The 23341-nt window shown below is 50.6% G+C and overlaps 8 protein-coding genes across 8 annotated transcripts; 3 read left to right on the top strand and 5 right to left on the bottom strand.

Moving 5' to 3' along the window:
- Positions 1-1272: 1272 nt before the first annotated feature.
- On the top strand, positions 1273-4052 carry N7473_003687 (UBA/TS-N domain protein; the record flags this gene model as incomplete). The annotated part of the gene is made up of 2 exons (XM_057149627.1): positions 1273-3885; positions 3951-4052. The coding sequence occupies 2 exons, from the start codon at positions 1273-1275 to the stop codon at positions 4050-4052; spliced, it is 2715 nt and encodes a 904-aa protein (XP_057013281.1).
- Positions 4053-5661: 1609 nt separating this feature from the next.
- On the bottom strand, positions 5662-7104 carry trm61 (tRNA 1-methyladenosine methyltransferase subunit GCD14; the record flags this gene model as incomplete). The annotated part of the gene is made up of 1 exon (XM_057149626.1): positions 5662-7104. One exon carries the CDS (start codon positions 7102-7104, stop codon positions 5662-5664), a length of 1443 nt encoding a protein of 480 aa, XP_057013280.1.
- A 218-nt stretch (positions 7105-7322) lies between these two features.
- Positions 7323-10074, top strand: N7473_003685 (cysteine--tRNA ligase; the record flags this gene model as incomplete). The annotated part of the gene is made up of 2 exons (XM_057149625.1): positions 7323-7754; positions 7822-10074. The coding sequence occupies 2 exons, from the start codon at positions 7323-7325 to the stop codon at positions 9922-9924; spliced, it is 2535 nt and encodes an 844-aa protein (XP_057013279.1). The 3' UTR covers positions 9925-10074.
- A 3283-nt stretch (positions 10075-13357) lies between these two features.
- N7473_003684 (PQ-loop repeat-containing protein) lies at positions 13358-14635 on the top strand (the record flags this gene model as incomplete). The annotated part of the gene is made up of 2 exons (XM_057149624.1): positions 13358-13413; positions 13504-14635. The coding sequence occupies 2 exons, from the start codon at positions 13358-13360 to the stop codon at positions 14633-14635; spliced, it is 1188 nt and encodes a 395-aa protein (XP_057013278.1).
- A 103-nt stretch (positions 14636-14738) lies between these two features.
- N7473_003683 (type 1 glutamine amidotransferase) lies at positions 14739-15668 on the bottom strand (the record flags this gene model as incomplete). Its single annotated transcript, XM_057149623.1, has 1 exon — positions 14739-15668. The coding sequence occupies one exon, from the start codon at positions 15666-15668 to the stop codon at positions 14739-14741; it is 930 nt and encodes a 309-aa protein (XP_057013277.1).
- Positions 15669-16585: 917 nt separating this feature from the next.
- N7473_003682 (amidohydrolase) lies at positions 16586-18462 on the bottom strand (the record flags this gene model as incomplete). The annotated part of the gene is made up of 2 exons (XM_057149622.1): positions 17166-18462; positions 16586-17103 (listed from the first exon to the last, which is right to left on the bottom strand). The coding sequence occupies exons 1-2, from the start codon at positions 18337-18339 to the stop codon at positions 16586-16588; spliced, it is 1692 nt and encodes a 563-aa protein (XP_057013276.1). The 5' UTR covers positions 18340-18462.
- Positions 18463-18839: 377 nt separating this feature from the next.
- N7473_003681 (co-chaperone SGT1) lies at positions 18840-20258 on the bottom strand (the record flags this gene model as incomplete). Its single annotated transcript, XM_057149621.1, has 2 exons — positions 18840-19388; positions 19446-20258. The coding sequence occupies 2 exons, from the start codon at positions 20256-20258 to the stop codon at positions 18840-18842; spliced, it is 1362 nt and encodes a 453-aa protein (XP_057013275.1).
- Positions 20259-20717: 459 nt separating this feature from the next.
- On the bottom strand, positions 20718-23032 carry N7473_003680 (terpene cyclase/mutase family protein; the record flags this gene model as incomplete). Its single annotated transcript, XM_057149620.1, has 3 exons — positions 20718-20808; positions 20865-22774; positions 22829-23032. 3 exons carry the CDS (start codon positions 23030-23032, stop codon positions 20718-20720), a joined length of 2205 nt encoding a protein of 734 aa, XP_057013274.1.
- Positions 23033-23341: the final 309 nt, after the last annotated feature.

The raw sequence follows: 23341 nt of genomic DNA, 5'->3' as shown, positions 1-23341 counted from the left end.
CTGGCACTGATTTGTGCCCAGGATTTGGTTGGCTCTCAGGCTCTCAGTGGATAATTGGGAGTCGTGACCCAGGCCACAAGATGAGGTTGGTGCATATACACGTGTAGAGTTGGTAGACGATGGTCTAGATCACAATAATGGGCTATGTATTATGCGTGTTCAAGGTGACTTCAGGCCCTGCAGTGTCATGGTGTACTCCGTGCCATTGAATGAATAATATTCGAAAGATGGTGTGACAAACTTACCAGAGATTCCGACGTCACTATAGTAAATGCTGTCTAGAGACTAGCAAAGGATAATATAGGGGTTGGTACTCCGTACAGTAGAAGCCTTGAAGGTGGTAGGCCTAGATTGTCAGGTCTCCTACAAACGACAAGCGGGAAATGATATCGAACGGGTATTCTGGTTCACGCTGATCATATGAATCCGATAGGCCCGTCCAATTCTCAGCCCTGGAGGTTCCATCCATGAATGGTCGGATGATTATAGGAATTCGGAGATTAAAAGTTTTGTTCTGGCCCAAACATACATCGATTGGAAAGTCATCCAGGCACAGGAACCTTAGGCTCGACTGCCTGTCTTATGGCCGCATATGATCGCCTGATATTCAAGGCTCAACATGAGAGGGGCACCAAATGCCCCTCTAAATAGATGTCAATGACATGGAAGCTACTGTAAAGTTCGAATGAGAACCATCATGGGTAAAACATAGATTGGACTCTGGGTAAATGTCAAAGCATACCTATTGTTGGTAACGATTGTGTTAAATGTCGATTTCGACATCACTACCTGGACTGCGCTGAATCTTCGATCGGGTCGTTGCCATGTTAGTGTAGAAGTATATATTTTCGGATTGATCAGTCACAAAACGGATCTTAAAATAAGAAGCATCGCCTGAAAGCATTAGTACAAAACCCTCCATGTATATCTATAGAACTATGTTCCCGCTATCTTTCTCTAAGAAATGGCTATTTTAATTTTTTACATCGACTCAAAGAAGTAAAGAATAAAAACTCATTGCGGGCGATCCATGAACCAATGGATCACGTGCCCCGCAGTCGTCATCCCCACATGCAAAGGGGGCGCGGTGTTCATTGAGGGAAGTTCAATGAAGCTACTTCAACAAACCAACGTTGTCAATTCTTTGAATCTTTTTGAGTGTGGTGAGATCATGGACAACTCACTATATCTATCTTCTGATCCCTAATTATCCTCCGATCCCAGTCATCCAACTTTCCGCCGACTCATTGACTGGCCTTCATCCAGCTCAACATGGATGACCTGAATGGGCTGAGTTGGTCATCCAACTCCAATGCGCCCGCCAACAAACCCCCTCCCATGGGCTCTGGCTTCATGTTTCCCAATGTCAAACCCAATGGTGCCTCCGGTAGATCAACACCGATGTCCGCTGCTTCGAACCGATCCAATTCGCCATCCAAACCGCCCACATCTACATCTACCGGAGATAGCTTTGCGAACTTGGTGTCCTTCAATTCATCCGCGGCAAACAAGAACATTTCGCTGGTAGAGCAGCAGAAGCGATTACAGGAGGAAAAGGCCAAGAAGGCAGCGGAGGACCGCCGGCGGTACGATGCGCAGTATGGAGGTCAGAACTCGCAGTTCTGGGACAACTTGGAACATGGCCGGACCCCGAGCCCCGCGACGGCGGCGATCGCGAAATCCATATCGCCACCAGCAGACGACGACGATATACTGGCTGCATTCAGCGCCGCTGCGCCCGTTGATGCATCAACAAACTTCCCCGTCCCAAGCTCCAACGCATCTCCCCAGGTTGGTTCTAATTCGCGACGAGGCACACCTAGTGGGGGGATAACGATGCAGGATAACTCGGGGGGCTTGGGTGCATTTGGCGACGACGACGACGATCCGTTTGGTCTCAATCAATTGAAGTCGAAGCCAGCACCGGCTCCGTCGCAAGCTGCCGCAGACGATGATGATTTCCTTGGGCTACTGGGAAAACCCGTGTCAGAGATCCCTCGCCAGCAGCCGCCCCCAGAGCGGCAAGTTCCCTCCCACCGTGATCGCGAAAACCAGTCCGCCTCCCCCATGCCTTCGAACGAAGTTGATCGAGCGATTGCAGAGCTGGTGGATATGGGATTCCCCGCGGACAAGTCACGGCAAGCCCTGAAGACTACGGAGTCAGGAACCAATGTCCAGGCGGCTGTTAGTTGGCTACTCACGCAAGCACACGCCGAGTCAAGGCAAAAGTCCCAAGGGAGATCTCCTGCACCCACTCAACCCGGTGATCGCACGGAGCGAAGTGATAGTCGACACCGGGATCCCCCTTCCTGGGCGAGGGAAGGTAGACAACAGCCTCCTCGGTCGCGCGAGGATAGTCGAAGCCCCGGGGCTGGAGAGAAAGACCCCGCACAAATAGCCTCTCAATTTGGCAACAACTTGTTGAAAACTGCTGGCTCCCTCTGGAAGACTGGTAGCAAGAAGTTCCAGCAAGCTGTGAATGAATTCAATGCTGCCGATCATGACCCTAACCAGCCCAAGTGGATGAGGGATGCATCTGCGCCTCGCGAGGAGCCATTCCCTCAACAGCCGCCCCGGCGCGGTGGTGAAAGGGAGCAAGCGCAAAATCAGCACCAAGACTTCACTAACGAGGCACTACTCTTGGAAGCTCGTGATTCTGGACCACCTCGAAAGCCTGCTCGCCCGCAGGATCAGCGCCAATCCGCTCCCACTAGTAGCGACCCGCGTCGCCAGCCATCGCCAGCCACCCAACATATGCAGCAGGCCAACTTCCTCCAGCGTCCATCACGACCGACCTCTACGGAACCCAAATCTCGTCTCTCCCGATTTGCTGCCGAGGAGCAGTCGGCGCAAGCATATGTCAGCCCGGCAAGGCGGCGACAGCCTCAAGCGCCACCTCCAGCACCCGAGCCCAATGTTGATCTCTTTGATTCTCCCATCCCTTCGTCACAGCCGCCCAACCGAAGCCCTCAACCTCAGGCCCGACCGCCGCCAGCGCGTTCAGCTCCTATCCCAGCACGCCCCAAGGCTCCGTCCCGGTCTATACCGCCCGTATCTGCAGAGGCTCTGCAATCGACTCACCGCCATCGCGAGAAAGCTGCAGATGCGTACAAGCGGGGCGACTATGCAGCTGCACATCAAAGTTTCTCTACTGCGCTCGACATGCTTCCTGACAAGCACCCGATCACGATCATCGTTCGCAGTAACCGAGCAATGACCGGTCTGAAGATCGGTGAGCCAAAGGGTGCCATTGACGATGCTGATATTATTTTGACAATGATCGGACCGTCAAAGGGCGAAGATGAGACAATTGACCTCGGTAATGGCGACGCCGCCAAGCCCATGAAGGACTTCTATGGTAAGGCCCTCATGCGCAAGGCCGAAGCTTTAGAGCAACTTGAACGATGGTCGGACGCAGCACAGGCCTGGAAGTTGGCCGTGGAATCCGGCCACGGCGGAGGTACTAGCATTCAGGGCAGGAACCGATGCGAGAAGGCCGCTGGAGTCAGCAAACCTCCGTCAAAACCCTCAGCCCCTGTCAGAAAGAGGCCCACCCCGGTACCCAAGAAGACGTCTGCACTGTCAGATCTCTCCGGCGGAGCCGCTTCTGGCCAAGACTCGGAGGCTGTTAGTCGATTGAGGCAGGCTAACCAGGCTGCCGAACGTGCCGATGAGGAGAAATTCGCTCTCACTGATAGTGTTGACGCGAGAATCGCTGGATGGAGGAATGGAAAGCAGGATAACCTGCGTGCCCTACTTGGTAGTCTTGACACTGTGCTTTGGCCTGAATCCGGCTGGAAGAAGATTGGCTTGGCAGAGTTGGTGTTGCCGAACAAGGTCAAGATTCAATACATGAAGGGTATTGCAAAGGTTCACCCTGATAAGGTATGTTCTCGTTATCCTTCATTTCGTTGGTGTCTCTTGGGTTAGTTGCTAATTGAGATGCTTAGATTCCGACGACTGCTACTACTGAACAGCGTATGATTGCTGGCGCCGTTTTTGGAACCCTGAACGAGGCTTGGGATAAGTTCCGAGTCGAAAACAACCTGTGATGTCGGTGAATTGGTTTTGCCGATTGTGAACTCCAGGGCAGCTCTTCTACTGCATGTGATGGTTTTTTTGAAGCTTTTGACACACGTGTTCCATTTACGAGCACCTTTTTTTAAGAACATAGCCCATTTATGACCGTTCTATGGTCAATATGCACATGATCATTATGAATATTAGAGGAGATGCTGACTCCCATCATCACACAAAACAAAAGACCATTAAGCACCTGGAAAGTGTCCTAATAATGTAGAAGATACTTTCGAGGCTACCAAGGGGTACAATTGGTGGTAGATGCTAGATTTCGCAGCGACTTCTTATGGGATCTGACTGACTGTACATCAGCTACACAGTTGTGTGGAAGCTTATACTCAACCGCGAGGTCATTCATTTCCCTCAAAGTATCCTGCCTTAGATTCCTTGCTTTCATTGCCAAATTAGTGTGGGGTCTTGGAACATCTTGAAGGATCCACTTGCCTGCTAGCTAAACCTACAGTATTTGCCTATCCTCTCTCCACTATGGCCCAGCCGCTAGCTATAAAATTGCTCGATTTACCAACCGAAATACACCTACAGATTCTCAGTTATCTGGACTATGCTCCATGTCTGGCTTTGTCGCAAACTAATTCATACTTCAGATCCATGATTACGGCTGAAAATCTTACATCACGGTGGAGAAGGTTATCATGGTTATATGCTGTGGAGAATTGGACTGAGTACGTACTACACTTCCTAAGGCCTGACTGTCACTATGCTCTACATACCTACCCACTGAATTCTAGATACGAGAGCCACTTTGCCTGCAGTATTTGTTTGAATCTCCGCTTATGGAGCGCCTTTGGTGATAAACAACCCAAGGGAAGACGTGGGAAAGGGCATGCTGAGAGTAATCGTCGATTCTGCGTCGACTGTGGGATCGAAAAAAGAAAGTATCAGTGCGGAAGGATTATCGATAGCAACAAAAATACTCGCTATCTTTGCGGCTTGTGCTGGCGACTGTGTCGTTCAGGCCTCTATTGTACTCTTTGCGCGGCCTGCCAGTGCTGCCTTGAGAGACGAAGAACAATTCGAAACTCTCAGCTTGGGACCACCACGGAGCCAGACTATGCGAAGCGCAAGTGTACACGTTGTTCGAGGCCTTACGCAGACCTAGGGCCTGGGCATGAGGTCAATGACGCTGAACTAATGACTATCATGCAGAATCTACCTTTGGCTTTGAAAATGGCTGAGTTCCAGGAAGACTTTGGGATGATGGCTAGTCCTGAGTGGTATGAAGAGGATATTGCGCATGGAAATTTCTAGCTTGGTCGGCCCAAATCCACAGTTGGCTATCGAAACTTGCTATGATAACCAGAATGCTGTGCTTGAAGGCTACTCCGATGTAAGGCCATTACTACTATGACTACATTGCTTGACGATATTCTCTTGCTCTCACGTAACCATGGCTACATAATCTTTGCATGGGTGTGATCACAGTAAGTAGTTTTTCATTAAGTGTAGACATAAAAAGCTGTTGGTGGGATTTAAATGAGCAAGAGAACGCTTTTATCAACGCCTTATGTTAAAAGTACACCTCTTCACTCTTCATATGCATTAGTACAAAGCAGCTCGAAATCATGCCTCGCTGTTCTCCGTAGCTTGCTCCTCTTTCTCTTCCTGTTCTTCTTTTTGTTCTTGGAGACGCAGCTCCTTGAACTCCTTCTTTTGCTGCTTCCTGCTCTTGGTGGCCTTTTTAGGTTCCTCCTCCACCTTATCAGATGGCCACTTTTGCCTACATTTCTGTTCATCCTCCTCAGACCAGTCTCGAGGAAGAATGGCAAATACCAAGTAGGAGGTATGCGTCTTGATCTCCGACTCTGTTCGATGGACTAGGCGACCCAGGTTATATGTGGGAGTAGATTGGTCCTTGGGTTCACCGGCGATGTCTTCCTGGGACGGGGGATTGACTCGAGTGCCCTCAAGATGGGCTTGTCGCAACCTCTTTGCGCGTTCGTCGTCCGTTAGGAGCTTCGACAGTGCCTCGTCCACAGATTTAGGGAATACTGTTGCTCCACGTACTCCCTCGCAGTCCAATCCGATACGCTCTCGCTTCACTTCGATTCGGTTGTGGTTGACCTCGACCATGGTGATATCCAGCCATCCCAGCTCACGCATCAGGCGGACCGTGCGCTCAACTTGCTCCAAACACGGGGAGAACGTGCACAGGTAGGCGGTTGAAGATGGGTCGAGAGGTGATTCTATACCAGAAGCCGGCTTCCGGACGAGGTGCTTCAAAGCAAGCCATGGAGCAGGCAAGTCCAGGAAGATGGCACTCGCCTTGGGTGACCTGCCGGTCTTGGGGTCACCCAGCAGGAAGCCATCCTCGTAGACGTCGCGATGCGTCACCTCCACCAGTCCGTCGAGCTCATGTTCTGAAATCTCCTCCTTCACTCGGCCCGCTCTTTGCTCGTGAAACTCGAAACTGCACACCTTCCCTAACCTTCGCTTCTTGGTCGCAGACTCTTCGTTGGGGTAGCCATTGAACACGGCGCGAACAGCAGCATGCGTGAACGAACCACTGCCGGCTCCTGCTTCGATGACCGTAGCTCCGGCGCGCGCGCGAAGTCGGTGGAGGATATAGCTGTAGTCGGGGGTGTAGACAACTTGGGTTCGGTGTGGAAGGGACAAAGTCCAGGACTCGGGAGTAGGGTAGGTGAGGTGAAGGAAACCACTTGCAGCGGCCTCGGGTTTCTTCACGGAGGAGCTGTCGTCCTCGGCGCCTGTCGTGGTGGCAGAGGCTTCAAGCTCCTCGGCTTTGCGCTTGTTGCTGGGCTTTCGGCCTCGCGAACCAGTATCGACCTTGGAGGCGACAATTTGAGAGCCCCAAGGCTGATTGATCAAAGTGCTGTGCGGGAAGGATCCAAAACGAGTATTTGAAACCTTTCCTTCCTTGTAGCCGTCGTGCTCACTGTCCGTGGCGCGGAGAATCGTCGGGATGGTCTGGTCGCGGCGCAGATGCAAGAGGGCGACATCGTTGGCCTGCGCAATGGACCCGGGGGTCAAGAAAGGGGATGGCATGGTGGACGAGCCGGGCGACTGCCGTTGAGAGCTTCTGTGAGCTCCGTTCGTTTTAAATGTCGATCACGCCGCGAAGATCTAAAGGTCGAGAGTCGCCGCAACTTTGCGCGGAGAAAAAGCTGGGCGGCATTGCCTATTTAGGCAGTTAGGGCTCAGGGCTCCGCAAGCAGAGCAGCGCAGGGGCCAATCAGGGCCAATCAAAGCGGTGGACAGCAACGATGACTCGATCGTGTCTTTTGTTTAACTGCCCCTCTTGGTTGCGTGGTTCCGCTCTCTTTATGCCCCTCCTCCCTCGCTCTTTCCTCCTGCCCAAGTCGCGATTTCTGTTTTCTTCCATATCAGTCATCTCCGTCAGGCCCATGTCGTCTCGTCAACAGCCGCCATGGCGGCAACCTCCCTCTCGGACGGGAGTAGAGCTTCCGCCGTTGCAGATGTGGAACTCGCTCACCAAGTCTAAGACGCCCTTTGTTCCGATCGACCCAGCTGGAAAGAAGGTGACTTGGTACGCGTGCGGACCGACTGTCTACGACGATGCGCACTTGGGACATGCTCGAAACTATGTCAGCACCGATATCATTCGTCGCATTATGCGCGACTACTTCAAGTTCGATGTCAATTTTGTTATGAACATTACAGATGTTGACGACAAGGTATGGCAATGACTCTTTGCGCTTGAACCCGCGACGCTTGGTGCGCAATGACTCATACATTCCATAGATCATTCTGCGCGCCAGACAACAATACCTGTTCAACGAATACGTCGCCGCGAACCCCGCAATTACCCCAGAGGTCTTGGACACGGCCAAGAAGGCCTACACAGCATACCTTAAGAAGAACCTGACGTCGCTCGACCCCGAACTGCCCCCCGCGCAATACCAGAAGGAGGTCGAGAAGGCATATGCGACTGTGCTGAGCGGCGGTGCTCTACCAGGCAATGAGAAGGCCGGTGATGATGAGGCCAAGGTCAAGATGCACATCAAGACTGCGGCATCGGCTGCCCTAGTCTTGAGCAAGGCAGAGGGTAGCACTGCTGGCGACCCAGCGGTTTTTGCGGAATCTTTCTACACCAGTGCGCAGGATGTCCTTCTGCCATACCTGGATGCCCTTAGGGGTTCCTCAATTGACGCCGATGACCACAGCATCTTCACTAAGTTGACCAAGAAGTACGAGGACCGATTCATGAAGGACATGCGCGATCTGAATGTCCTCGATCCGGATGAGCTGACCCGCGTGACGGAGTATGGTGCTGAGATTGCCGATTTCGTGGAGCGTATCGTCAAGAACAAGTATGGTTACGCCACTGAGGATGGCTCCGTTTACTTCGATATCAGTGCTTTCGAGGCCGCAGGCCACGCCTACGCCCGCCTGGAGCCCTGGAGCCGATCCGATAACAAGTTGGCCGCTGAGGGTGAGGGCTCTTTGATTACCAAAACCACAGAGAAGCGCAGCCCTTCTGACTTCGCTCTCTGGAAGTCCTCAAAGCCCGGCGAGCCCAGCTGGAGCAGCGCCTGGGGTAAGGGTCGTCCTGGATGGCACATTGAGTGCTCAGCCATGGCCTCGGCTCGCCTGGGCAAGCAGATGGATATTCACTCTGGTGGTATTGATCTTGCCTTCCCGCATCACGATAACGAGTTGGCCCAGAGTGAGGCGTACTGGGACGATGGCCACCAGCATGAGCAGTGGGTTAACTACTTCTTGCACATGGGCCACCTGTCAATTCAAGGCTCAAAGATGTCCAAGTCGCTGAAGAACTTCACTACCATCCGGGAAGCCCTCGACCGGAAAGACTGGACGCCGCGCAGTCTGCGTATTGTCTTCCTTCTGGGTGGCTGGAAGGAGGGTTGCGAGATTACCGATGAGCTGGTTAGCGCTGGTAGCTCCTGGGAGGACAAGGTGAACAACTTCTTCCTCAAGATGAAGGATGCGGCTGCTCTTCAGGGCTCAGCCACCGATACTACTTTCGGTGCTGATCTCGAGGCTGCCAAGACGGCTGTGCACAAGTATCTCTGCGATTCGTTCAACACACCCGGCGTCATGCAAACTATTTCGGAGATCATTACGAAGTACAACAGCGCGGATAAAGCTACCCTGAACCCTAAGGATGTTGAGGCTGCTGCCCGCTGGGTGACCTCGCTTGTCAACACGCTCGGCTTGAACGGGGCCACGCCTGCCGACAGCACTGAGATCGGTTGGTCAGGTATTGATGTGCCTGAGGAGGCCAAGCCTTTCCTGTACCCCCTTTCCACCATGCGCGACACTCTCCGTCAAGCGGCTCGCTCCAAGGAGGGCATCTCATCGGAGCAAATTGAAGAAGCAGTCAAGGAAACTTCGCCTTCTGATGTTTCCGAGTCAGCCAAGCCTTACGCCGAGGTCCTGTCCAACTTCCGCACCAAGGTCTCATCTTTGAAGTCCTCCGACTCGGCCGGCAAAGATATTCTCGCCCTCTGCGATCGTGTTCGGGATATTGACTTGTTCGACCTGGGTATCTATCTCGAGGACCGCGACAACCTCCCCGCTCTTGTCCGTCTCGTCACCCGTGACATGATCCAAGCTCGGGAAGAGAAGGAAGCTCGTGCCAAACAGAAGCTTCTGGAGAAGCAGAAGCGGGAGCAGGAAGCTTTGAAGCAATTGGAGAAGGGCAAGTTGAGCCACCTCGAGATGTTCCGGACCAACGAGTACAGCGCTTGGGACGACGAAGGCCTGCCTACGCGTGATGCTGCTGGTGAGGAGATCACCAAGAGCCGCACCAAGAAGCTCCGTAAGGACTGGGAGCGCCAGAAGAAGGCGCACGAGGCTTGGTTGGCCAGCCAAGCTAAATAGCCCACCACGCCGCACCCAAAAAGCCTTCCATTATTCTTTTTTAATTTTCGCAGTTATCTCGGGTGGTTCTTCGGACATGCATCGCGGGGCGTTTATTTTGGTCTATAGTTAGTCACAAGTACATCTATAAGCTTGTATCTGTTTAACGCATTTCGTTACCCTCGTAAACGTTTAAGCTCAATTTGCCCCCGCATCCCCAGAAACTGGGGAGACCGGGGGTGCACACATCATATCTTTCGATTTTCTTGAAGTTGTGGATATCCTCAGCCCAACTACATAGGTAGATTGCTCTACATTTTGTTCCATAAGACTACTTACCTCCTGTATATACCATTCGAAAAGAGTAGACCGAAATAAAACAGAACTAGCCCGACGACTGACTTCCCATTCGTGAAGCATAAGATCAGATAAAACAGAAACCATCATTCGGGTTACCATTTCGGAATTCGCACCCCTTTACGCCATTACTATCTCCGCAGCACGCGTCGATGAAATTCGATATAGTGCATGGAGTACTAATCGGCCCACAGCATTTGCCATTGTTGCAACCGGTGGAAGTTGTGCACTGTAATTAATTAGCTAGTGTCCGCCACCAAATTCAGGAACTATCACTTGCCTTATTGCCACATGCTCCACAGTTGTTAGAACTGGACGACGTATCACGACACTGCCCTCCGCAAAGCAGTTGTGTTGGGGAGCTCTTTTTCGGGCCACATGTATAGCACGGTCCCTGCCCATGAGCGGCTAATGAAGTACAATCGCTACCGGGATTGGGGAAGTTGGCTGCACACCATTTTGCACAATCACTGTTCCCACCCGGAGCAGGAGCACGTTTGCGAAGAGTATCGCGGTCAGGAGTGTACTTCACAGAGGCATTTAACCCATTGGGTCCAAGCTCAGTCACGATGTTTGCAAAGGCGTTGTTGAAGAAGGCCGCGGAGAGAAGAAAAGAAGAAGAAGTCAACGAGATGGCTTTCATGGTGGGCGGTAATTTTCAGTGTTGATATTGATGATCACTAGAAAAGTAATTTTCTACTTGGGGGTTCGAGGCTTTATAGGGGTTACGGGCTTGTCCAATGTCACGAGAGTGTGTGACGGTCGTGAGTTTGCATGATACCGAAACGGCCTGACCTAGACCAAAGTAATGAGTTAGTGGCTGAGTTTATATGCAGATTGTGTAGGGAGCAACCAAGTATCGATATTGATTATAAGATATTAATGCCGATATGGTGGAGCGGTCATACTACACCGTAGGCTGTCGAAACATAGACCCGTAACTTCCAAGGTCAGCACTCAGATAGGGTTATGCCAAGCGACTAACTTTCCTTTGTTTTTTGTATGTTGGCATTACGGCTGTGATCACACTCAGCCATATATTACTTGACCTGCCGTCGCGGTTTTCTTCAATAGATCGACTATTTTCACCATATTCTGGTTCTGCTTTACCTCTGCCAGTTACTTATTGGTCCAACACGATCGCTGGCCCATACCTTCTCGGCTTGCCCCGATAGAGCCCGCGTATATAGAGTTTAGGTAATGTAGTGAGAATAGCCGAGTTCTGCTGGAATTTCAACCGACCGGTATAGACGACAGCACTACCCTCTCTTGATATATCTATTTTGCTCACAGTCTACCAGAATTGGTGGATGATTATCGATATGGTACCATTTTGTCATCCCGAGGAACTACTGCTGGCATTGACGCCACTTAAAACTCGTTGACCAATAGATCTTGACGTTAACTAACTTAACTAGTTAGTTAACTTAGGTAAGTTAGCTAACTAACTAAAAAATACAGTAATCACCACACACACAAGTATCTAGATCTGACCAGGACCCGAGGGAGATATGCTCTAGTGCAGTAGAGATCATTAATCTCTTAAATTAGTGAGATAATTGCCTCGTAGTTCCACTCACCACCTGACCATTTAGAGTCGACATAGGGTCGTGCCCTGAACTGGACGAAGTGAGAGGAAGGGTTAGGGTTTGCCTTCGTGCACGGGGTGTATCCCTGTCGTCAAAGACTTAATCTACGATGTTGCTGTTAGCTAAATTGTTGTTGCTTATTCGCCAGTTCCTCCTGCACCTTTCATCACATTAGCTGGGACTCTGTCCACGTTCTCTGCTGGTTTGGTCTCCTTACTGGGGCTAGCGCTGGCGGTTTTGTCCCTTAGTTATTAGCTTTTCCCTCTTTAAGGACGATGTTGTCAGTCGCTGGCACTCCCCATGGCATCTCTTATTCGATATTTCTTCTGGCTCATTGCTTACATACTCTTACTATGCACTTCTCGAAGGCCATATTCTCATTATTTAGGTTCCTGCTACACCGCTCTGCTTCGCTCTAGTCGGGTAGGCTGTTTCCTCTAGCTTTCCGCTCCTATCCAGTGGGCTAAAAGAAACGATCGTAGACTAGAGAAACCTATGGCCGGTTACACAATGTTGCAAACTCTAGACCTGAAAAATAAGCAACCGCTTACCCTAATACGAGCGGGGCAGACGTAGCTACACCCCCAGCAACGACGGATATGTGGTGGAGGTGATTTAATACGGCTTGATTTAAGACGCGAATTCACCGCATGCCTCACAGTACACGTAGGTCATGTTGGCACGTATAAGAATCCCAAATCATGTAAATAAGCAAGCCTGAACAGGTTCAGGCAAATACTCAGCGATTGGCAGAGTAACGGGCCGGCGAAAAAGTAATAGACAGGTGAGAATTCCTGTGGACAACACCTTTGTCTGCTATCTTCTTGCAAAGGACTCGCTCTATACTCTAACCTTAAGACCATTGCATTTGGCGAGCTCTGCGAGCTACCTGGACCGAGGTCATTGCGGCACCCGAGGCCGATGCGAAGAATGCACATTCTAACTACTCTTCTATCAGTGTTATAGAGTCGGCCGCGGAGATTATGGTAAAAATCTTGACTCTAATCTTACCACTACGGTACCTATTTGCTAATTGACATAAACAGAGGGTGTGACTTGCTGTCCCCATGGCAAAACATGTTCCTGAACAAGGCTGTTCATGTGCAGACAATCCGTACTATATATCTCGTAATTTTCAGGACAAACTGGACAGCACGACGACGACTGTCAATTGATTCAGACTTCCGTTTACCATCAATAAATGAAAATCACTGCATGATCAATAAATCTCACAAATGAACTCCCGTCCACGTAGAATTGACTTTACCACCGAAAGAGTCATATAGATTGAAAGCACGTGACCACCCGACGTCATCCACTTGGATCCGCGGATTTCTCCAACTTTTCTTCTTCACTGACAATTACATTAGTTTGGCAGGTATCGGGGTGGGATATTCTTGATTTTTTAATCCTTAACATCCGAGCTCCTCTAGACAACCTCGCTGCCTCTCCGGAGCGGCATCGGTGGAAGGCATTTCAAGGTGCATCATATTTTCCACTCGCACAACATGTTCCCCCCGCAAGCGGCCAATCTCAACATCGAGGCCTTGAGTGGCATCTGTGGGTATGCATAAAATCTCCGAGTCGCCGATCTCCCACATTCCTCCCCATACAAACTCACGGTTTGCATCAATTCTCTAATTCACATCTACAGCTCAATCTCAATTGCCTGCTGGGTTGTCGTATTCTCACCTCAAATCATTGAGAACTTTCGCCGTGGCTCTGCTGATGGACTATCTCTTCTTTTTCTAATTGTCTGGCTGGCTGGAGATGTATTCAATATTCTTGGTGCTGTCTTGCAGGGCGTGCTCCCTACTATGATTATCTTGGCCGTATATTACACACTGGCAGATATTGTTCTTTTGGGACAGTGTTTCTACTACCGAGGCTTCAATATCCGCGATGAGTTTTCTTCATCGCCGTCTCCAGAACCTGGCCCAGTCGCCACTGGTGCGCTGGATAGCGCAGAAGGCAGCACCTCCGAGGCTGGGACAGCACCGACTGAACGATCGGCTTTGCTACAAAAGTCAAATGGACATGTCCAAATTCAGGGACCGGCTGGGAATCTACATAAAGGGCAATCTTCCCGAGATAATGGACATCCCACTTCATCCTCCTCAGCGCAGGGAAGACGGCTATCTGCTTCCTCTTTCACGAACCATGTGGATGGGACACATCTGTCTCCAGCGACTCCACTTGTCGACCCGAACTCCGATAGGGCTCGTTACCAACGCCGTCGCCGCCGCATTTCTACCATTCAAACCATCCTCTTCAATACGACAGCCATCGCTCTCGTCTGTGCCGCCGGTATCCTCGGCTGGTGGGTTAGCCCGGGGTCAAAGAAGTCGAAATCGGACCCCGAGCCTCTCACTCTGGATCCGCTGGGCCAGTTTTTTGGATACCTGTGCGCCGTGTTCTATTTGGGCTCTCGAGTTCCTCAGCTGCTACTCAACTACCGCCGCAAGTCTACAGATGGAGTCTCTCTGTTATTCTTCCTGTTTGCCTGCATCGGTAACTTGACTTACGTTCTGTCTATCATGGCATACTCGCCAGTCTGCCAGGGTACAGTGTCGGTTGAGAACACCCTGGGCGAGTTCTCGCACCGTCATCGCCCGCATTGCCGTCCCGGAGAGGCAGCAGCCTTGTACGGACGGTATGTCTTGGTGAACTTGTCCTGGCTCGTGGGCAGTTTTGGAACTTTACTGTTGGACATGGCGATTTTTGTGCAATTCTTCTTGTATAGGGATGCGAAGAGTTTGGATGATGAATATGTTGGAGATGAATGAAATCGCTTATGTACATATGAATGAAGAAAATGATGTGAATCGAACATAGCACGAGCCTAGCTTTTTGATAATGCCGCTTGAATGAAGTGAAACGTCCGGACAGTCATTGCTCAAGATCAGCCAAGAAGGAGACAACCGCAGTCGCAAATGCCCTAGCATCATCGCGTCGCTCCTTGGTGTCAGGTCCGACTTGCTCCAAGAACAAAGCCAACTTCGACTCCTTCCATCCCATAATTGGTGCATTCTCAATGCACATTTTCGATGTCGCAAAAGCATCCATCTCATAGTGTCCCTGCACGGTCAGAACTCTGCCTGGGTTGTATAGTCCCTGGATAGGGCAGATAGGAGTGCTTCCAATGTTGATCCACGGAGCAGGGAGGGAGACTGGTGGCATATCGGACAATGTCACAGTCTGTCCTTTTTCCACAGCCATCACACGGTCACCGTGGAACATTTGAATGCGAAGTTGGCCTCCAGGGAGGTGGCCAAGCGCAGAAGGGAAGTATTTGGTAAACTCATTCTCCAGTTGAACGGTATAGACTCCCACTTCACGACCAAGCGGGCACTTCTCGACGTAGACATCTCGAACAGGGTCATTGGGAACGCGCACCAAGGAGTGGGAGATCAACTGGTGACCGAAGCAGGTGCCCATGAGTCGGACCTCTGGGTAGTCGTTATAAACGGTCTTGATGAACTTTTCAAGGACTTGCATCCACGGAGATTCGGGCATTTCATAAACTCCTGGTGAGCCGCCAGTAATCAAGACGGCATCGATGGGCTTGTATACGGGGAATTGCTCTTGAGTCGCATCGCCGCGCAGCAAGTGAAAGTCTGGATAGTGTCCTCCACGAATATCATATGGGGTAATGGTAATATCGATCGGGTCATTGATGGCTGAGCTGGTTTTGTTCAAGGTTGCAGCTGTTTCTTTGAGAATATCACGGAAATGGGCACTGCAAAGACCCCGTGCCTCGTACAATCGGCGCGCTGGGATATCGACATCGAGAACGGCAATGTGAATGTTGCGAACCATTTTGGCGAAGTTGGAGGATTTGAATTTTGCACTTTGGAGATGTGTGTGAGATTGTTCTGAAATGTCTACTCGGTGAAGCCGAAGACATGCCGAATATAACATCGACCGAACTCCGACTTCGCATCGGAAATACTTAGGTAAAATTGAGCAGACACGTAGGCATGGACATAAATCTGTGAATAATCCCAATATCGTCGCGTAATAAAAGTTACCACAGAATAATCCCAGTGACCCCAACTAGTCGGAATCATTAGGTAAAAGATTGGATCTGGGGATTGTTGACCGAAGAGCTTATTTGGAGCCCCACCATTTGCGAGCCGATGACTGGTTGGAAAAGTCTGATTACCATGAGCCTAAATAATAGTGTTTGAAATCGAGGCTCGGATGATCCTACGTCGAAAAGGAATCGATACTCGTGTACCTATGACTGGATGAGTGTAAGACTAGTTACGTTTTACCGAAACCTTCGTGTCTGCCACTTGGCTTACCCCAGATCTGAGGCGATAAAGTGGATCCAGCACATCTGGAGCGGTAACACATAGGTAAAAAATCTGGCTATCAGGTGACCAATATAATCAATAAGTTTGCCAATAATAATTGTGCATATTTCATGATGTTATTAGGGTAGATTTTTGGAGAATAGGAACAGGTCATATGACCATGGCGATCGCCAAGCTTCCAAGCCCTCGGAATTGCTTCAAGTGCCTTACTAGTGGAAATTCGTAGGTAGTCCTCGTGATTTTCTTTCTCCACTGGTAGAGGATAAAAGTCTGTATATTATTGACTTGGCAGTTGCCCTCTATCCCGGAGGAATTGACACAATCAGACGCCCCGGAATGTTAGTCAGGAGTCTCGAATGATGTATAGCCAAGTTTGTTGGTTATCCTCCATCCATTCCGAAGCAATTTCAATATTCATCACAGTCTGCTGTTTGCGGTTGAGGGTATCGCAACAGAATCATGATCCTTGCGGTCATAGACCAACCGTCCCTCAAACCATGTCTTCAAAACAGTAGCACCAGAGAAGTTGCCCTTGCTCAAATCGCGATCCACGGCGATGAAATTGGCTCTCTTTCCCACCTCCAGACTGCCAGTTTGGTCTTGCGCTCCAACGGCCTCTGCACCGCTGAGTGTAATAACCCGGCATAGAATCTCACCTCCTCTCTCTTTCTTAGATTTTCCAGATTCCAAAGCAGAGCTTTTGCGGCCGCCCGGCCAAATTTCCACCTTTTCGACAATAGCAGCAAGTGCATCGAAAAGACTAGGTGTTTCTGGCAAAAGCCAGTCTGACCCGATTGTCATGTGGGCCCCTGTTTCTAAGACGTGGTTGAAAGGCCACTTGAGAAGGTGTGGGATCTCTTGGACAACTGGTTCGTGGAAAATGGCAGGGGACATCTCAGCGGTGATTCTGTTTTTCGCAAAGCGAGGAACATCATCTGATGACAAAAGGATATCAGTATGCTAGGCCAGTAGAAAGCGTGATGATTTATAGACATACCCTCGTGAACTGCGCTACAATGTGCAAGCTCATGTCTCGGTCCATTAGGATTGGCCTTTCGAACTCTTTCCAACACATCCAGCGCTCCCCGAGCCGATCCCTCTCCTGCAACGTGAAGCTTACAGGTCATACCACGCGCATCATATTTGGTCACTGCTTCCTCCAAAAAGCGCCAGTCAATCACCATATGCTTTTGCTCTGGACGTCCCTGAGCGTCAAGATCGCACTGGGTGAATTGCGGCGGTAATGGAGCTCCATCAAGCCAGAACTTCACAAAATTCGTATGCACATGTTTGCTGCGGAAACCATTGGCTACATCTAGTAAGGCTGCTAGACTATCGCGAGGCTCCATGGCAAATGTCTCGGGTGCGCAGACAATATGAGTATATATGTCTAGATCGAGACGATTTTCCTGCTCCAATTCCTCGACGGCATGAAGGTAGAGGGAGTTTGCGGACGCTTCTTGACAGGATGTGATTCCATACTTGAGACACATGCGTACACCAAACTCCAAAGCTCGTTTGGCGTGAGATAAGGGTGTAATAGGAAGCTTGGAAAAGACCTGACTCATAGCGCTTTCAGCAACTTCTCCAGTGAGACTTCCATCTGAACGGCGGACATAAAAGCCACCCGGTGGATCTACGGCGTGAACAGGGTCAATCCCTGCTCTTTTCATCCCCGCTGTGTTGAGCAGGATTCGATGGCAAGAAACCTCCCGAACGAGGACGGGCGTAGTCGGATACTTCGAATCAAGGTATTTGCGATCCGGAATCCCATCGGGGAAGAAGCTGGCTTGATAGAAGTTTCCAATCACCCAGTCTCCTGCCACATTGTGATAAGCACAAGCGCATATACCGTCCTCCAACCGTTGACTGATATTGCTGGCGCCGGAATCGAAGCCGATGGATGACTCATTCAAGGCTTGCATACTGGCAAGTAGCAGATGGGTGTGGGCATCGTGGATGCCTGGCATGACAAATCGTTGAGCGAGGTCATATCGGATGAGGTTTCGTGAGCTGGCAATCTTGAAAATCCCCTCTTCAGTACCAATTGCCTCGATTATACCAGTAGGTGACACAATGAATGCCTGGGCCCAGGGCTGAGCAGGGTTGACTGTATAGACATGGCCGTTGTAATAGGCTACTGAGTTGTTTGGGCCCGTAGACGACAGCATTTTGAACGTAGGTGAGGAAATATGACCAGAAACTGAACTCGTGCGACAGCTAGAGGTTCGCTTTTTAGGGCTCCCTGGGTTCGGTTATGGACTGCATCGCGTTTAATATACCCCGCACAGTATTGCGGAAGTCGGTCTAGAAACTGGATATCGGAGTTTTCTGGGCGCGAATGATGAACAGCGGGTAATATCAAAACTACTTTCGACGGAACTAATTCCGGGTTGTCCAATATGATTCCCCCCATGTAACCACGTAGCTAAGAGAGGAACAAGACGCTCATTTGTAGCAAGAGGGCATTAATAAATAACTCCTTCCATAGCAGCAAAACTATCAAAATTAAAAACACTAAGGAATCACGTACAATACGTAAGGCTAGTATTATATGCAATGGAAATACTAAAAAATTCAAACTAACACCATGCGCTAGATGTGTAGGTTCATAACAGCGAAATCATAGTAAGAGATGAAAGCAAAGACAAGCTCATTGCCCCAAATTCAATCAAGTCGAAGGGTGTGGTTCCATCTTCTTACTACCAACCTCGGACCAGTTGGTGCTCAGAGAAGTGCCTTGACTCTCAATGTAGCTTTTCATCATCGCTCGGCGCGTGTCCGGATCAGCCCCTGCGTAGAGCTTCTTGAAAAATCCATCCACGGCATCACCGCCATACTCTGAACCAAGAGATTCCGCGTCGGAGACATTGCCTTCCTCGTCGTTCTCTGTCCTTTTGGTCGCTTCCTTAGACTTCTTGGCAGTCAGAGACGATGCAAGCTTGTCCCAGTCCTTTGCGCCGTGTCGCGATGAGGTTGGGTATGCTGGCCCTGCGCTCGCTGGCGCTGGTGGCGCAGCAGGACGGTCTGCGATCTTTGTGGTGGATGCTGATCCTTCAAGGCTGCCCCATTTCTGACCCGGTGTCTTCTTCTGCAGGGTGAGTTCAATCTTAGTGCTCATGACCGACACTTTGGATGTGGACGGGTCGATGGGAGCGAAGAGAGGGTCGAGCGTGAAATCATAGCTGGAGCTAGAGGGAAGAGGGAATTGTAGTGAGACCTTGATGGTGATTGTTAGACTTCTAAGTATCCTTCAAATGGGGAGAATTGAACGTACGGAGCCATCTTTCAACTCAGTCTCAACCTTATCTTTGGGAATCCCCTTCACGTAGAGGGTCACCACAACAGAGTCCTGAGATTGATACCACTCATGGCGAACCTTTTGTGCAACCGCGGCGGGCGAAGCCTCTGCTACCACTTTGGTCTCGGTTTTGGTCTGATCTGATGCTCCATCAAATGAAACCGGGTCCTTTTGGCCCTTCTCTTGCACTGCCTTATCTCCCACCACACTGCCTGACTTGAGACTCTCCCATTCAGCCTCAAGCTCCTTCTCAGTTGGTACACGTGTGTCCGTAGGATACTCAACCACAGAGACAATACCCTTCTCATCGCCCTCAGCCAACCCTCCCAGCTTGCGGCCAACTTTAGCCATCCAAATAGGCAGCTCAGCTCCGTATCCATTCTTCTTGCTCGAAGATGTTCCATCAGCCATAGCAGCTTTCACTCCGTCCGCTTTGCTTTGTGCCTCCTTTTCACCAGATGTCTTCGACTCAATTAGCTCGAAAAGGAACTTCGCATCGCCGTAGCGTTCGAGCTGGAATAAAGCCACTCCGCGGCGCATCTGTGCTGACAGAATGAGCTCACGCTTACCGCGCTCGCGGGCTAGCGAGAGTGCAATCTCAGCATCTTGGAGGGCTTCACCGGATTTCGGTCCACCATCTGCTGGCTTAACACGTGAGCGAGCTATTGCACGTTGGAGGTAGTAGGACGGGGCGCGGGGAAGCTCGATCAAGGCGCGGGTGTAGTGTTGAATCGCGAGTGGCGCATTTGAGGCCACAAGAGCCTTGTCACCCTCTGCGGCAGCGTTCATGACGGTGATTCAGGAGGGAAATGCTTAGGAACTATGAGTGCGGAGAAAAGGCTGGCTCGGGAAAGCCAGAGGAGGGGAAGACAGGTAACCGTTAAGTATGGGAACAGGCGTTATTTTGTAGATGGGTTCCAGGGTAAGCCGTTGCGATTGGGCTGGGGATATTCCTCAACGTTTGCTCTGCCGGAGTCTCAATTTTTTCAAGACAAGACCAAGAAAGAAATGCAAACGAAGTGCAGAGCGGGTGGAAGTTTTAAGGTTCTACAGCTTTCTAGAGAGAGCTCCAGCCCCGCCGGCTCCACTGCGATTACATAACATGCGGAGGTCCGTTAAGTAAGTTAGGTAGTAAGGGATAGAATTTAGCTCTTGTAAAGAGCGAGATTCAATGGCCCGAGATATTATTGATTAATAGTAGGAATGATAAAAGAGGTGAATGTAGTCAAAGCAGGCTTTTCATAGATATCACTGCAGCTCCTCGTTGCCGAATCGTTTGCTGTACAAGCCAAGGGCACGGATTGGCCAGTAGAACTTGTAGTTGGGATAGGAAATCATACTAGAAAAACAAAGTCAGCTGAAATGCGTTGAACGTGAAGAAATTTACAAACATACCATGACTGATTGAAGACTCCCTCAATTGACTCCTGCAGCCACTCCCCGTTACGCTGCTGGCGCGACATGAGCAGCTTCATGCCTCGCTCCAAAGGCTCCTTGTGGGGATAGTGGGCCTCCATGAGTGCCAGACATGCCCAGGCGGTCTGAACAACCTGGGACTTCTCATGCTGAACATAGACATGCTTCTCGCTACTAAGGTAGGATTCACCCCAGCCACCGTCGGCCTGCTGCTTGGAGATCAAGAACTCACAACCCCGGCGAGAATTCTCGCTGGTCTTGTAAGTCTCACCAACGCTGGCCAGACTTTCAAGGGCAAACATAGCAGCGTAGGTGAAGCAAATACCCCAAGAGCCATACCAGCTCCCATCCTTGCGTTGAGCGCGCTTGATGTAGGCCACAGCCTTCTCCTTGGCAGCTCGGATTTCGTCAGCGCGGTAATCGGGGTAGTACTTGCTGAACAGTGAGAGCGCAGTTACCGAGGCGGTAGTACACTCGGGATAGTCATAACCGATCATGATACCACCAAAGACCTCGGCGGCATTCAGCCATTCGACCTTAGGCGAGGCACGAGTGGTCTCGTACTCGGTAAAGCCACCAGTAGGATTTTGCATCAACAGCAGGCAGTCCACACTGTCCTTGAGGCGGTCCAATGGGATCAATTTGGGAAATCCATGCATTTCCTGTAGCTGGATGGTGGACCGTAGACCCTCAGCAGTACAATCGCTGACTGTGTATCCTTGGGTCTTGTTACTGAAGGGCCAAGCACCCTTGCGGTGCTGACGATAGCACCTGTCCTGGTCGGGTACGTTCTCTCGCAATTGATGATTATCAATGAACTCCAGAGCCTTGAGCAACATGGGTCGCCACTTGGGATCATCGGCAAACCCAGCGACCGAAATCGCTTGGGTGGCAAAGGTGGTGTCCCAAACCTGAACACCATTGGTGCCGTTGGCTAGCATGCCCTCATCCTTCATCCACATGTAATCATTCAAACGCTCTCGGTGTCGGCGAACCGAGTAGCTGTCTGGGCCCTCATGAATGTAGCAGGCAACCATGTTAAGGGGATTACTCACGGGTCCCAGCCCCGCGTAATCTGTGTTCTCATCCTCCATGCGGATCAACTCCCAAGTCCAATCCTCAGCGCGCTTGCTGATAGCGCTGATTCGGAGGAATGGATTCCAGATGCGGACCAAAAGTTCATTAATTCCGTTCAGAAGCCAGGTCTTGGGGTAATAGTTGTCGGCGGGGTGAATGGAGTTTCGGTGATTCGCAAAGTTGATTGAGTCGTATGGCTGTGTGTACAGCTCTTCCCGAAGCTGTTTCGTGAGGTCGTTAAGCGGGAAGGACCACTTCTTGGACCAGATATAGGAGAGAGGCAGGAACACCTGGCGAATATGAATCCACCACCGCCAAGGAGCGAAAGGCACCCAGTCGGGAAGAAGCCAGATCTCAGGCGGAACAGGATTGACACCCTCCCACTCCATAACACCCAGGATACTGAGCCAGGCCTTGGCCCAGTGAGGGCCATAGATAGCACCTCCGAACTTGTGCAAAAGGCCGCGAGCCTTGATCATACGAGGATCGTCCTCACTGACACCAACCAGACGCAGAGCCACATAGTTCATGGCAGTGCCAAAAACAGAGCTGTGAGCTTCAATGTGAAGACCCCAACCGCCATCTTCCGGGTGTTGACGGGCAAACAGATAGCGCTTGATCTCCGTCGCATACTCCGGAGGGATGGGGGTGTTAGTGACATACCAGGTAATCAGGAGACCTGGAAGCAAGAACATGGGGCCACCATACTCGCAGCCCCAGTTGCCGGGCTCGAGTTGCAAGTGCGAGAAGAATGACAGGCCATTCTCGGCAGCTTGAAGTGGTGTCTTGGCTTCAGACAGCTCGGGCAAACCCTGTGAAATAGAGAATTAGAATTGCGAAGAAGAAACGCAGATTAAGTGACTTACAGTGGGCAATCCAAGGTTCCATTTATCTGCAATTGTCTGTGGCCAAGCCGCGTTCTCCTCGTCGGTTTCCAGATACCGCCAAGTCTGGCGACCGTCATCATTGACCAATCGCCAGCGAGTGTAGTCGGTCTTTAAGTCGCCATTACTATCGGGCTTCAGGTGGCCCTGAGCAGAGCTCCTCCAGGGACCAATATGTGAAGCCATTGTGTGCACAGCTCCGTCAATTGAGAGAACTTGAAGATGTGGAAAGTTGAGCTCTATCGATTGGCGATAAAGCGGATAAACATCTCGGGGGCCTGGGGTAGATGACTCAGCAGTCTCAAGACTGCCGTGTACAACCAAGAACAAGGAGCTGCGAGTACATGTGATATTGGTTATTTAATAGAAAAAGAAAATATTAAATGAATGCAATTGATTCAAAAACGATCCAATTACATCTTCGGATTGCCCTAGAACGAGAGCTGGTTGTGTGGTGTCGATTTCACTGCCCAAGTCTCACCCAGGGACGCAGTG

The sequence above is a fragment of the Penicillium subrubescens genome (assembly GCF_028828155.1).
Source record: "Penicillium subrubescens strain IBT 31985 chromosome Unknown utg000002l_segment0_segment0, whole genome shotgun sequence".
Taxonomy (NCBI): domain Eukaryota; kingdom Fungi; phylum Ascomycota; class Eurotiomycetes; order Eurotiales; family Aspergillaceae; genus Penicillium; species Penicillium subrubescens.
This window is presented reverse-complemented; position numbering and strand designations above follow the sequence as displayed.